At 47.8% G+C, this 15,082-nt stretch overlaps 1 protein-coding gene across 3 annotated transcripts in view; it reads left to right on the top strand.

Moving 5' to 3' along the window:
* MCC (MCC regulator of WNT signaling pathway) overlaps positions 1–15,082 on the top strand; it is a 300,929-nt gene that overhangs the window by 233,806 nt on the left and 52,041 nt on the right. For all 3 annotated transcript variants that reach the window (XM_061158216.1, XM_061158217.1, XM_061158218.1), the window contains 3 exons: positions 8,960–9,106; positions 10,038–10,127; positions 11,550–11,698. In XM_061158216.1, coding sequence (XP_061014199.1) covers positions 8,960–9,106; positions 10,038–10,127; positions 11,550–11,698 — 386 coding nt within the window. The remainder of the gene's footprint in view (positions 1–8,959; positions 9,107–10,037; positions 10,128–11,549; positions 11,699–15,082) is intronic.

Raw genomic sequence — 15,082 nt, 5'->3', positions numbered from 1 at the left:
TCATCTGTACCCCACGTTCTCAGCTGACTCCGTCAGAGGACTCGGGCGTCTCTCTGAGCCCCTGCAGTCGTCTTGGGGGAGCGCAGGCCCAGCTGGCCCTGCTTGCAGCCGCCCTCACCTCCCTCTCGGTGACCTGCGCCCTTTCGGGAAACCCACCGCTGACGCCTCAATAGCTCTAGCCCGACTGTCCGTCCTCACCAGCATCTGGCTGCCACAATCTCTTATGCCCCTGAGCGCCTATCTTTATATTTACTTCCTTTCATTTGTTTGTTTTCATCTGGCCTGCAGGGCCCAGAGATAAGCTAATTACATCCCTCTGTTAAAGCAGACACGTTGATCGTGAAAAGGCCCGCTTTTATTTATTGCTTTTCTCTCCCACTCTCTTTCCCTCATTTTACGTGTGTCCTTATACACAGTGTTTTTTGGGGTATTTTTCATTTACATCCATTGTGCTGTGCTGCAGACTTCTTTCTTTGTTTTCCCCGGGCACTCTGACTTTAAGGTCTGCCCATGGTGCCATGTATGCATGAGGTCTAATGGCCTCCTAAAATTCTGTAGTGTCCCCACCACATTTACCATGCCCGCCCTCCAGACCTTCCACTACCACAAACAGTGCCCCGGGGCATTTTCCATGCATGTGTCCTCTTTGGTCCTATGTGGGGATTTCTCTGGAATACATGTCCAAGAGTGAGATGGCAGAGTCCTCATATGCACCTCATGGCATGTGCATGTGCTTGAAAGTGAAAGTGTTTGTGACTCAGCCGTGTCCCACTCTTTGTGACCCCATGGGCCGTAGCCCGCCAGGCTTCTCTGTCCATGGGATTCTCCAGGCAAGAATACTGGAGTGGATTGCCGTTTCCTACTCCAGGGGATCTTCCTGACCCAAGGATCAAACCCCTGTCTCGTGTCTCCTGCTTTGGCGGGCAGGTTCTTTTTTTTTTTTTTTTTTTTTGGCAGGTGGGTTCTTTACCACTGCACCACCGGGGAAACCCTTACATCCCTAACAGTTTTTGTGCTTATCATTTTTCCCTTTATCCCATTCTTTTTCGCAATTTAGTTTTCTTGTTCCTGAAAAGCTTGTGTGTCCTTGGGAAGTTCTTTCAGCAAAGTCTGTAGGTGCTTAATTCTTAATCTTTAAGACTGTCTTTCTTTTTGCCCACACTATAGGTGTATAGTTTCCTGTTGTTGATGAGACAAGTGACCACAATCAGTGACCTGAGATAACACGGATTTATTATCTCCCAGTTCTGGAGGTCAAACGTCTGAAATGTGTCTCACTCACTAAAATCAGTGAGGCATCAGGGCTGTGTTCCTTCTGGTTCTGTTTCCTTGCCTTTTTCTATGATTCCTGCAAATTCCCTTCTGCCATGTAAGGTAATTTATTCACAGATTTCCAGGACTTGGGTGTGGACATCTTTGGGGGCCACTCAGGCTGCTATAGTAGCTAGCTATGTCTTGGGTTTTCCGGTGACAGTTTTATTTGGCAATATTCAAGGTTGTATTGAGGCTGACACTGTGTCAGACACTGTTCCACGTGTTGAATACAATAGGGAAACAGACCAACATCCCCACCCTCAGAGCTTAAGGTGTCTCTCTCCCACCGCGCAGCTTCAAGATTCTCTTTATCCTTTCCCTTCCACCTACATTTGCAGTACAGTGCATATGCAGTTTTTTCATCCTCTTCTTCCGGTTAGCACCAGCTGCATAACAAACCACCCCAAATACGGAGCCCCCAGAGAACAATCGTTTATGACTATCTGTGTGTTTCTGGGGATGACTGGCCTCCAGTGGACAGTTCTCCCTTGGGCTCAATGTGCTTGCAGTCAGAGGGTGGCCATGGCCAGTCGTCTTGAAGTCATGCTTCCTTGTTTGTCTGGTGGGTAAGGCTGACCATTGTCTGGACATCAGCAGGGATTGTTGGTCAGAGCACCCACAAGCATCCTCTGTGTGTGCCCTGGGCTTCCTCACAGCAGCATGTTTGGCTAGTAAGGGCCAGCACCCGGAGAGAGAGGTAGGCAGAATTGTATTGCCTTTTCTAACCTACCCTTGGAAGTGATGTGGCATCACTTTCACAACTTTCTGCTCATCAGTTGCAGTCTCAGGCCAGGCGTGTGCAAGGAGAAGGGAATTGGAGTTCACCTTTTTAAAATCTATTTATTTTTGGTTGCACTGGGTCTTTGCTGCTGCACTTGGGCTTTGTCTAACTGTGGCGAGTGGGAGCTACTTTTCTTTCCAGAGCACGGGCTCTAGGCAGTGGGCTCCAGTAGTTGTGGCCCATGGGCATAGTTGCTCCGCGGCATGTGGAATCTTCCCAGACCAGGGATCAAACCCATGTCCCCTCCATTGGCAGGCAGATTCTTATCTACTGTACCACCAGGGAAATCCTGGAGTCCACTTTTTGATGGAGGGACTATCAAAGCATTTGCAGACATATCTAAAAACTGCCACAACTATCTAGCACCTGATGTGATAAAGTCTCAGGACTATATCTGGAAAACTTACTTATTTTCTTTTCGAAAATTGTTTCTTTGTCATTTCCCGTGTTCCTGTCCTCTGGAATTTGTTTGGAAGTGGGTTGGAGCCTCTCAATGACGCTTGCACTTTTGTGTCTATTTAGCTGCCCATGCTGTGTTTTGAATTCTTTGTACTGTGTTCCTGTTCACTACTTCTCTTTCCAATTTTATTGAAAAACACTCTTTTTCACTCTTTCCAGTCTAGAGCTTAACCTGTACATTGATTTCACTTCATTGACTACATTTTCCATGGACTTTTTCTTTTTCATCTGCCTATTCTTGCTTGATATCTGCCTATTATTGTTTCACAATTTCTTTTCTGTACAAAAATCACTCTTTTTATCTCTTTACGGGCCCTAAACGTGTTTCTTGTATGTGGTTTACAGGCTGCTTCATCCTGATCTCGTCTTTGTTGGGTCCGTCTCCTGATTTAGCCTGCCCCGTCTCATCCTCCTCTCCCTGCCGCCGTTCTTCCATGTCAGTCAGCTCCACGGTCCTGGGCACCTCATGGGAGGCTTAAGTCTCTTCCAATTCCCTGATGATATTGGGGAGTTTACCAGTTCGATTTCTGGGGAAGTGAATGGTCTGGCAAAATCCAGACCAGTTTTCACTGTTAAGACTTTTTGTTGTTGTTTAGTCACTGAGTCATGTCCCTCAACTCTTTTGTGACCCTGTGGACTGTCACCCCCCCAGCTCCTCTGTCCATGGGATTCTCCAGGCAAGGATACTGGAGTGGGTTGCCATTTCCTTCTTCAGGGGATCTTCCCCGACCCAGGGATGGAACCTTCGTCCCCTCAATTATTGATGGGATCTTTACGGCTGAGCCACCAGGGAACGGTTTCCAGATTTCGGGGCGGGGGAGGGCGGTGCACGCAATGTGGAGGTAGAATAAACCTGGACTCCACACTCTTGTGTCTCGAGTCGGAGGTGCTGGTTTCTCTGGTTTGACTCCTGCACAGCCCAGGCTGCCTTCCGGCTTCCTGGGCAGCACCCTCGGTCCGCTCTTCACAGAGGGACCAGGCAGGGAGCCTCCCAGCTGGATGCAGGAGCGTCTGCTGCAGCAGCCTGGCCTGCCGCGGTCCAGGGTCCCCTCCCCGGATCCTGGCACGTTCACTCCACGCCCTGCTCGCCCCCCCCTCGGCTGCCTGAAGCACCAGCTCCCTCCTACCGCTCTAACCTTACTTTTCACTTCATTTCTGGCACCTGGAGATTATACTGTCTTTCTTTGAACCTTGGCAGTGAATTTCTTTCTCACTGTTCCTTTTTATGCAGCATTTCTGTACACTCTTAATAGGAAGACTGCCTGTTTATTTAGGCACAGTTGTCATACACTGGAAATGTTCATTTGTTCTGTATACAGACAGTCACACCCCCCTGCCCCCCGTTTGCAGCCCTGCTTCTCATTCTTGTCCTTTTAGTACCTGCCAAGACCACATCTAAACCCTACCAACCTTCTGAGTGCACCTGTGTACAACTCCCCTTGTGTAGATCATGGAATTGGGCTTTTTCCATTCTGTGTCTTTCATCAGTACTCTTCCTTCCACTCTGCCTTTAAGGAATGCACCCAAGTCTTCTTTCTGCTAATGCCCCAAGCACATTCTTTTCACTGTTACAGTTTTTATTCCTTGCTGACACTTTGATGAAGTCTCCAGGGTTTGAAGAAAACAATGCATTGACTCAGTCTGCTGTCTGAAATCAAAGAGCTCAGCTGAGTTTGCAGTGTGCTATGTAAGCTTTTCTCCTCTCCCTCCCTCCCTTTCTCGCTCTTTGGTTTATAGATCACCTTCCTTTCTCTTTTCTGACAGCTCCTATCCCCTCCCTCTCTCCTATCAGAGCACCTTAACTCTTGTCTCTAAGACAGACAAAAACCATCAGATGGAAGCCACCTCTTTTTCCATCTTCATTCTCCAGTTCGCAAACATGCCTTTCTTCGTACCTATCCTCACCTCTTCTGTCTCTCCTGGAAGTGAAGCTCCGCTTTCTTCCTATCCTCAGTTGAGCCTTCAATCCAACCAGCTGTGTGGACTCTCTCCTCCCACCTCCACACTTATACCTTATCCACACGCAGAAGCCCAGTTCTGATCCCTTTCTCTCAGATTACATTTCTACCATTGACTGAAATCCTTCTTCACACACCTGGTTTCCTCAAATGCAGCATGTCCACAGTTGGCATCTTTGTTTATCTGTGAAAACTCAGCTTCTTCGTATGTTCTCTCCATTTTGCTAAGTACCGTGATACGTGGAGTCATTCCAGCCACAAGTTTGTCTTTCTCCTTTCTTAAGTTGTTCTAGAACGGCATTGACCAATACAGTAACTACTCGCCACGCATGACTATTTATGTTGGAGTTTAATTAAAATAGAATACAATTAAAAACAAAGTTCCTTGGGAACACTAGGCACATTTCATGTGGCTTATGGCTACCGTAGTGAGGCTAAGAACATACCCGTTATTACAAGAAAGGAAGTTCTGTTGGATGGTGATCTGAGGAGTGGTAGCCATTTTTGCTCCCACTTCACTGACAGTGTTTGAGCCCTCGTTATTTCTCACATGCAGCTTTGACTCACTTCCTTTCTCTTCCTCATTCTAGTCCATTCTCTTCTCTCATCAGATGATCTTATGAAGCCCTTTTTGCTCTTTGGGAAGTTGTTGAGCTATAAGTAAGAGAAGCGGAGGGCTGGCGTTTTATTGTCATTTCCTTCCTTGAGCCTGTCAGAGCTGTTTTCCTCTTTATTTGCTTGTTAAACAGCTCCTCAACCTTCAAGATTGAAGGCCAGTGTTTCCCACTCCGGGAGGCAGAGGAATGCTTCTTTCAGGTGCTGACACTTCTTGTCGGTGTCCCTTCTTGGAGCCCACGTCACGAGAAGTCTGGCTAGACTCTGAGCCCCTGAGACACAAGACTGTCCCCTTCACACTCCGTCAGGATTCCAGGAGACGTGACAGACACACTCCTCTTCCAGGCTTTTAGAAGCAACCTGGCTACATATTTACTTTAGAAGAAGTGAGGAAATGGCCACTGAAATCATGTTCCATGTTCTGATGATGAAGAACTCCAGTGGGAAAGGCTATAAGGGTATCGGCACATGTATAAGTTCCTAGCTTAGACATGCTTTGATTTCTGGCAATCCCCAACTGCAAAGCATGTATTTCATTGAGAGAAATATATTTTCTTTAATGAAATATCTTCAGTGAAAGATGAGTATATTAAGTAATGACTTCAAACTTGGTGACGTAAAACAACAACAACACATTTTCTCACCATTCTGGAGTCTGCAAAATCACGGTATTGGCGAGGCCGCACTTCCTCCATGGGCTCTGGAGGAGAATCCTGTCTCACCTCCTCTGGCTTCTGGTCGCTCCCCCGGTGTCCTCTGATTTGTGACCACTCTCTGCTTCCATCTGTACACGGCCTTCTCTGTGTGTCTGTGTCTCAAATCTCCCTCTCTTTTTTCTTATAAGTAGATTTAGGGCCCGCCCCAATTCCAGGAGGGTCTCATCTTGAGATCCTTGATGTAATTACATCTACAGAGACCATATTTCAAAATAAGGTCCAATTCATTGACTGGGGGTTTAGAACTTGGACATATCTTTTGGGCAAGGTACACAATTCAACTTACTGCAGTTGGTAAGAACAAAAGCAAGGTTGCTAATAGCTGTCTCTCTCCCCTCTCCCAAGCCTTACCTAAGCTTACAGTCAGCAGATTGGTTTTAACCTTCATTTCTGTGCATGTATTCATCTAAATTAAGATCCCACTTCCCAAGCAAGGAGGAGAAAGGGCTTTTTAACTCAACTAGCTGTTTCTCATTCCATGAAGGCTCACTCCACTCCCTTCAGCTGGATATTTTTCACTCCTAACAATTATCATTAAGTAATAAAGCATAGACCAAAATAAACATGTTTATCATCCTTTAGTTTTCAAAGACATTCTCCTAGTCCAAAGCTTTTAATATGAAAATGAGTATTTAGACTCAGAATTCATTTGAGGTGTGCACGCCCACGCACAGACACACCATGGAAAATGACTAGAAGCTATGGTCTCTGTAGAGTAAGAAAGAACATAGGTACTTTTTTTGTCTTCATTTTCCGGTATCATTTAAATTTTCCACAATAGACATGTTGACTTTACTGACTAGAAGAAGAAACATTTTTTATAACATGAGTAGTTTTAATGATGTTTTTATAAAATGCCCAGGGCCATGTTTTACTTTTTAAGAAGAGAGATGAGTGGACCAATTGGGATTCTGGAGCCCCAGACTACTGATTGTTTGGGGAGGGATTCAGATACTCTTAGGGCTTCCCTGATAGCTCAGTTGGTAAAGAATACGCCTGCAATGCAGGAGACCCAGGTTCGATTCCTGGGTCAGGAAGATCCCTTGGAGAAGGGATAGGCTACCCACTCCAGAAATCTTGGGCTTCCCTCGTGGCTCAGCTGGTAAAGAATCTGCCCGCAATGCAGAAGACCTAGGTTTGATCCCTGGGTTGGGAAGATCCCCTGGAGAAGGGAAAGGCTACCCACTCCAGTATCCTGGCCTGGAGAATTCCATGGACTATACAGTCCATGGGGTCACAAAAAGCTGGACACAACTGACCAACTTTCACTTTGCTTCAGACACTCTTTAGATTCGGCAGTGGTCGTAACACTGTTCCTTATTCAGGACCTCATCAGACTTTGACAGCAGCAGAACCTGAAACCCGCGGTCTCCACCACAGTGGTTTTCCCGGTGCCAAGAAGCTGGCCTGATGGAAAGCCGCATACTGTCCCTCGGCCATGGGGCACAGAGAGGCACAGTTCATCAGGGCCACTCTAGGACGAGCCCTGTAATCTCTCACCAGCAGTCCCATTTGACTTTGACAGCATGTGTTTTTCTGGTGTTTAAACGGCTTTGAGGGCCGCCCTGTGTTGTTTATGGGGACGATGCACATTTCTGTTAACCCACAGTTACTGGACGCCACCCCAGAGCCAGCTATTGGGCACTTTCGAGCTGTTTCACCATTGAATGCAATTTGCTCTGAGGGAGTTTTCCTATCTTGGCTTCTCGTATGCTGGTGAATTATTGAAATTTCAATTACTTTTGGTTCCCGATTTAACAGGGTGGAGACATCCAAGATATTAAAAATGAAAGCCCTCCAGTCGCTTTTAGACAGCGGTTTGCCTGGAAGGGTGTGGCCTTGGGGCCGGCAGACGGGCAGCTCTGCTCCGTGGTCTCTGAGACAGCGAGCGCCGTGTGGCCTGGGCCGCCCGCAGGCCACTGCTGCCAGCCGGGTGCGTCAGCATCACCTGGGCGCTTTTTGGACATGCAGACTCCTAGGTGTGGTCTCCACCTGCTGAGCAGGACCTCTGCGGACAGGGCCCCGGGCTCTGTGTTTTAACTAACCCTCTGGGACATTCTGGTGCACTAATAGGTTGGGGAAACCCGGGCTTAGATGTCCTGGTGCTGATTCTTCCCATGACGGTCTGGTGCCCATTTGTAAGGGCCCTTGGGTGCTGCGGTCAGTGTGCCCTTTAAGGCTGACATTGTATACAGTGATCAAACTGTGATCAGGGTCATTGGAAAGGCCAGTTTCTAATAATCATCTTCACTTGCTTGGAACATTTCTCCCTTTGGATGTCAGTGAGCCGTAACCATAGAGAAGCAGAGTTGGGACATTTAAATTCTGTGCAGGTAAATGTGTGTTCTAAATGTAATTGAGGGGCCTCTGGGTCTCTCCACACTGAAGGGCTAATTAGGTATTCCTTCCTACTGTTCCTGGGAATAATCCCATCTCAAAGTCCCTTGGGAAGAAGCCGTGGGTACCAACTCCCTCTCATCACCATAGCCTCTCCTCCTTCCCAGAGCAGGTCTCTCTCCTATCCCATGCCATTGAATAACTTGCAGTTCTTCAGACACCGTGTGTCATCCAAGTTGGTCTCCCCACTCCAGCCCCTCAGCCATCTCGTCCACTACAGCCCTGTCCACCTGGGAGGCTGTGCTCAAAGACAGCTCCCCAGTGACTTCAGATGGAGTCACGTTCTTCCTCTTTCCTGCTTCCTACGCACCCAGCCTGGATTGATATTTATAGCATGGGCATGTGTTTACGTTGAAATGATCTCTGTCCTCTGAACACCACACAAGTACAAATTTCATCCTGGGTTCCATTTCTTGTGCCAGGCACAGAAGACTGAATAAGTGAACATCCCTTAAAGATGGCCCTTCTCCTTGTGCCGGAAGCTTCCAGCATCGTAGAAAACACGTCCCCCTCCAACTTGTGAAGGGCAGATGCTGGCCAGCCCATGGCAGGTCCAGTTAAGAACAGCAGTGCCCTTTGTGTGGACTCAGCTGACTTTGGTTTTTAGGGAAGCTGGTTTCTTCATGTAAATGAAAGCTTTGCCGTCCCCCCCCCACTGGCCCTTCTGCTCTTTGGGCAGGGGGAACCTACCAACGTGTCTGAAGGTGTTGTCATTTCAGGTTCGAGAGCTTCAAACTCGGCTGCAGAGCGTGCAGGCCACGGGCCCCTCCAGCCCTGGCCGCCTCACTTCCGCCAACCGCCCCGTTAACCCCAGCACCGGAGAACTGAGCACAAGCAGCAGCAGCAATGACATCCCCATCGCCAAGGTGCGCTCCAGGGACGCCGCCTGTGTGCGGGCAGCCCCAGCCTTCGTGGAGCAGGGCCGCTGTGCCAACACGCAATTAGCTCAGTGGGCCCCGAGGGGCTTCCCAGGGTCCTGCGTGGGCCTCCCGTGCTGGAGCTGCAGGAAGAGATAACCCACTAATAGTTTCAGGTCTCTCTTGGCTGCGACCTGGATGCCAGCTCTCATTAATCAGCGGGCCAGAGCCTGTCCCAGCTGACAGGTCGTTGTGGAGAGTGAGATGTTCTGTCACAGGCTGGATAGAGAGGTGCTCTCGAGGATCATGGTTCAGCCCAGAAGGGAGACCCTGAGTAATGAACCAATGCTCTGCCCACTCCCAGAACTGACAGCCCTGCCAGCAGGAAAATAGATGACGATGATGGGCAGGCCCCAGCAGCTATGAGAAGTAGCCCCTCCATTCTCAGCCACAGCCCCCAACCCCCTTCCTATGTTGAGTCCACCCCAGAGAGACGGTTCACAGATTACATGTCCTTTTCCCAGTAGCCCTGCCAGTCTCTGCAACAAGGTTGGTTTTCAACCGTCAAGTTTATGAAGTCTCACCAGTGCTCCTCAGCCAGAAGTGATTTTTGTCCCAAGGGCTGTTTGGCCATGTCTGGACACCTTTTCGATGGTCACACCTGGAGTACTGTGGCTAGAAACCAAGGTGAACATCTCATAGTGCACAGAACAGTCCCCCACAGCAAAGAATATCCAACTCAAAATGTCAGTGGTACTAACTGAAAAACCATGAGTTAATAAGCAGGTGGCAGAAAATTCAGACACGTGAGTGGTTTTTAAGAACTGATGGTTTAGTTGCCATGGTTCAAGAGTAGCCCTGTATAAACACAGTCTCAGTAGTTTATATGGGGAGTGGCGTGTGTTGTTTTTTGATCATTTGTTTTGTTTTGTTTGTTAAGATTGCCGAGAGGGTGAAGCTCTCCAAGACCAGGTCTGAATCTTCGTCGTCTGATCGGCCAGTCCTAGGCTCAGAAATCAGCAGCATTGGGGTGAGTGTTCATGAGAAGCAAACTGACATGTCACATAATAGAACCACACAGTGGCTTATCCATGATAGAAGCACTGCCCAGGGTCCCTCCAGTCAACCAGGTGATTGTAATAAGAAATCATACCTGATTTCCTTCCAAAGGATCAGATTAAAATGCTTAGTGGTTTGCCAGTGGTGAATTACCCCTTCAGCTTTAAAGGGAGCTTCTTGTCTCTCTAGTTGAAACCATTCAGAAAGAAATGATTGAGGTCTTGTTACTGGCGATACAGATGAAAGTCTTGAAATACTTGCTTTATATCACCCTGCTTCCCCAGAGACCAAGTGAGTCAGGAAGCTCTAAGAGAACTTGACTATTCTCACGTCCCTCTTGAAAGAGAAGGTGCTCTCCAGTGGGAAGGATCGCTGCTTTTGATGTGTGGCTGATGCTGGGACAGACCAGAACCTTCTAGCTCAGTTCTGGAGTTCTCATTTGTAGAGTGCCGAATACCCTGGGGCTGTGAACTGATGCATAGTGAAAAGAGAATACTTTCAGTTCCCTGGGGATGTCTTTGAGGATTCGGGGGTGAGGCTGGAAAATCCAGTTATTTGATCATCATTAATGTTGCTCAATCGCCCAGTCGTGTCCCACTGTTGCAACCCCATGGACTTCAGCACGCCAGGCCTCCCTGTCCCTCACCATCTCCCGAAGTTTGCCTGAGTTCATGTCCATTGCATCGGTGATGCCATCCAGCTATCTCATCCTTTGATGCCCTCTTCTCCTCCTGCCCTCAATCATTCCCAATATCAGGGACTTTTCCAATGAGTCGACTTTTAGCCTCACATGACCAAAATGTTGGAGCTTTAGCATCAGTCCTTCCAACAACTACTCAGGGTTGATTTCCCTTAAGATTGACTGGTTTGACCCTTAGGGATGGGGAAAAACACAAACAGCCCTTTTAAGGCCCTATTTTAGAATTTTGCACTGGGCAGAAATTGTAGGCACCCAGCTTCCATGCCAAAGACGAATTATGAAAGTGAAGGAATGGGATGTTCACCTTAGCTACAACAACCATGAGACAAGGTTTGAGGGTGGCAATGGGTTTAGGAAGGAGAAAGGGTGTCCAGACTGTTTAATATGCAAAATTTTAAGTCCCAAGACTGAGGATCTTTTCATCCTGCTGCTCAGAGGATCCTGAGCTTAGAGGATGCGGTTGCATTTTGACCCTGTTTATGTACTGCATTCACAGTAGTTAACTTTTTATACTAGGATTATATTATAGGAACTGAAAAGTATCTGGGTAGCTATCTCCTGGTGCCCAATTCTCAAGGAACATTGGCTTTAAACTGTTTAAAACTTAATGGTTTAAATTGGGAAGCAAGGGCCTGGGGCCCAGCATCCCGGAAGTGGCTTTGTCCAGAGGGGAATTAATGCTCACCTGTCCAGGTGTCCAGCAGTGTGGCAGAGCACCTGGCCCACTCTCTTCAGGACTGCTCCAACATTCAGGAAATCTTCCAGACTCTCTATTCCCATGGATCTGCCATCTCGGAAAGCAAGATTAGAGAGTTTGAGGTGGAAACGGAGAGGCTGAACAGGTAAGGAGGAATCCTGTATGTTTGGTGGTGGTGTTGAGGGGAAACCAGTCCCTTCCCAAAGACCCGCTGAGGCTGGCTCATGAATCAGGGCTGGCTGTGATGCTGGTGAGCAGGCAGGCGGGAGTTTGCACCGCCCTGCCCCGCACAGGAGGCCAGTTCTGTGGCCTTGTGTGACCTCGTCAGATGCACGGGCCTGGTGCCTAGAAGGAGGCCACCCTTGCTTCACTGCTCTCCTGTCACTGTCTTAAGCGTTAGTTGTGCTGTTTTAAATTCTTAATAATTTATGAACCAGGGGCCCTGTCTTCTTTCTTTTTTAACACGCTGCTGTATTTGTTTATCTACTTATTTTTGGCCATGCTGGCTCTTCATTGTTGCCCTCGGACTTTCTCTAGTTGCAACTCCTGGCTTCAGTGCACAGGCCTCTCATTACGTGGCCTCTCTTGGCTTCAGTAGTCACAGTGTACGGGCTCAGGAGTTGTGACACGCGGACTCCACTGCCCCGCGGCATCTGGAATCTCCCGAGACCAAGGATCGAACCCACGTCCCCTGCATTGGTGGTCACATTCTTACCCACTGTACCACCAGGGAACCCCCCGCCCCCTTTTCCTTGTGCGCTGGCCCTAACACACTAAGGAGCAGTCCGTATGGAATGACGAGTAGGTCGAGATGGCAAGATGGCTCCCTAACGTGCAGGCTGGAGCTACTGAGAGCCGGAGACAGCAGCTCTGGGCTGTGGAGTCGGCAGAAGGGATCTGATCAAGACACTCTTGGGGTGGACCGGGCACGCTGGTCTGACCCTCCCTGCTCCAGTCAAGGGTTGCCTCATTTTATTTATGCTTTTCGCAAATGTGTACAGCCTCCCATCCCTACATCCTATTCTACTTAGTTCAGATTTTCTAAGTAGGTCTAACTGCTTAGAATAATTTAACTGTGTGCCCTGTTTTATGGGTTCTTCCCAGATCTTATGACGGAGGTGGTTTGAGTTTGTCCTGCCTCTTTGGCAAAGACTGGCTTGTATGTCACCCCAGCAATGAAAGAGGTTGTTAGAAAAACAAAAGACAAGGAGCAGGGCCAAGCCGTGGTGACTGCTCTGACTCAGAACTGGCCCCACAGTGGTTGAATGGCGGCTGAGCGTGCAGCGGCAGCAGCCCTCACCCAGCCGTCTTCAGGGGAGTGCCTAATAAGGACTGGAGAGGCTTGTGAGCCAACCTGTAAGAAGCCTGGATGCCGGTCCCCACCCACCATTGCTTCATGCCATTCCCCTGGTGTATGGCAAACCTGAATAAATTGAATTATCCTGTTAGTCCTCCCTGATTTGAAGCTGTTTAATATAGTACATGAGGACCAAGGAAATGTGGCAGTCTAGGTCATTTTAAATCTTGAAATTAAATGGTTTCCTTATTAAATCCAAAATACTTACGAGTGACAATCCTGATGATTACCTTGTAGCAGTAAAGAAGCAGTGCTCTCAGTATCACAGACAGGGGAGTGCTTAAAAATTGAATCAGATAGGCCCTTTGCAATTTAGTGAAGTCAGATACCTTCAGGGGCCCTCTGTGTAGGAGGATCTCCTCTCAGCAGATTCTGGGATTTAACAAGCCTGCTTTGTGGTTGAATTGAGGGGAGTCCTTTCTCTTCAATTATATGCACCTAAAAGAGACCAAAGAAGGAGGAACTATATTTGGTGCTTGTAGCTCACACTGTCATGGAGTTTAACAGCTTTCCAAAGACTCTCACAGACAACCCTAAATCCTCAGGTTGGGAGGGCAGAATAGCCCCATTTTGCAAATTAGAAAGCAAACGTTTTGACACTGAATGACTTGCCTCAAGTCCAGAGCTATTAAATAGCCCAGCTGGTCAACCCCTGCCTGTCCACCTCTTCTCCATTGTTTTCTGTATTATCACAGCTACTGCTAGAAATTGGGAGTGCTTGTAAATTATCTACCAGTATGTTCGGATATCTTTTATTTAACTACCTATCTCAAAGTCGGAGTCCTATTACACTCTGAAAGTATGACAGCCTTTAACTTGTGTTTGTATGTGGCAGAGGCATGGAGTGGGTCATGCCTACTCAAAAGTATTGCTGATTTTTGGGCTTCCCAGGTGGCGCTAGTGGTAAAGAACCTGGCTGCCAGTGCAGGAGATTTAAGATACGCAGGTTGGGAAGGTCCCCTGGAGGAGGAAATGGCAACCGACTCCAGTATTGTTGCCTGGAAAATCCCATGGACAGAGGAGCCTGCGGGCTACAGTCCACAGAGTTGCACAGAAGCAGCTTAGCACGCAGCATGCAGATATAAGCACCTGCTATATGCTGGGCTCTTTGGATGCCAAAGAAAGTAAAACAGACAAGATTTCATGGAGCTTATATCCTGTTAAGGAAGTTAAGGAAAAACAGACCAATAAGAACATGAGAAAGCTCCAAGTAAATATGACACTGTGACGAAATAAAAGGTAGCCTTGATTTTAGGTACGAAGACAGGGAAGGCATCTCTGAAGAGGGGAAATAGCAATTGAGATTTTTTAGGCGGGAAAAGGAACAGCCATGTGACAAACCAGGAAGAGTCTTAAGGGCCAACTTATCAACTTCAAGGCTGGGAAGTGGCTGGCGTGAAGTCTGAATTGCCCCAATCCCAACTGAAACAGAATGAGTGAAAGGAGGAGCCCCATGAGACAAGGTGGTGAAGTAGTCAGGGCTGGGTGTGCTATGGAATTTGAGGTCATAGACAAAGTGCCACTGGAAGTTGTTAAGGCGTTTTATGTAGGAGAAGAACAGATTTGATTTAAATTTTAAAAGTTCACTCAGATGTGCAGAATGGAAAGGGATGGGCAGGGGTGGAAGCTGAGCCAGTTCTGCAGTGAACAAGCATGGCCAAGTAGGCAGTTTGAAGGGGTCATTGTATGTGTGATGATAAAAATCCACAGATGTATAAAATAAGGGACAGTCTCAAGATTCGCAGATGTCTTACCTCTGTTGTTGGGTGTATGGTGGTGGCATTTACTGAGATGGGGAAGATGGAGGAAGTTATGGTTAGAGGAAAGTCAAGAATCCCATGTTGAGGTGTCTGTGTGAAACCCTAGATATGTGAGACTGGCACTAACGAGAGGTATGAACTAAGAATCTGGGAGCCATGGGAACATAAATGCCTGTGAAAGTCATGGGACTGGATAAAATCACCCTCAGGGGAGAGTGCTGATAGAGGAATGGACCTGGGACTGAGTCCTAAGGGAATGTCAACCGTCACAGATTATATAGAGAAGAGGGAGCCAGCAGAGGAGACAGGAGAAATAATAACCTTTCGGCAGGGAGAAAACCAGTAAACACCTGTCATGACCCAAATGAAGGAGAATGTTTTAAAAAGGTAGGAGCCGTCAATACAGGGGTGC

This window comes from Dama dama, chromosome 12 (genome assembly GCF_033118175.1).
Source record: "Dama dama isolate Ldn47 chromosome 12, ASM3311817v1, whole genome shotgun sequence".
NCBI lineage: Eukaryota > Metazoa > Chordata > Mammalia > Artiodactyla > Cervidae > Dama > Dama dama.
This window is presented reverse-complemented; position numbering and strand designations above follow the sequence as displayed.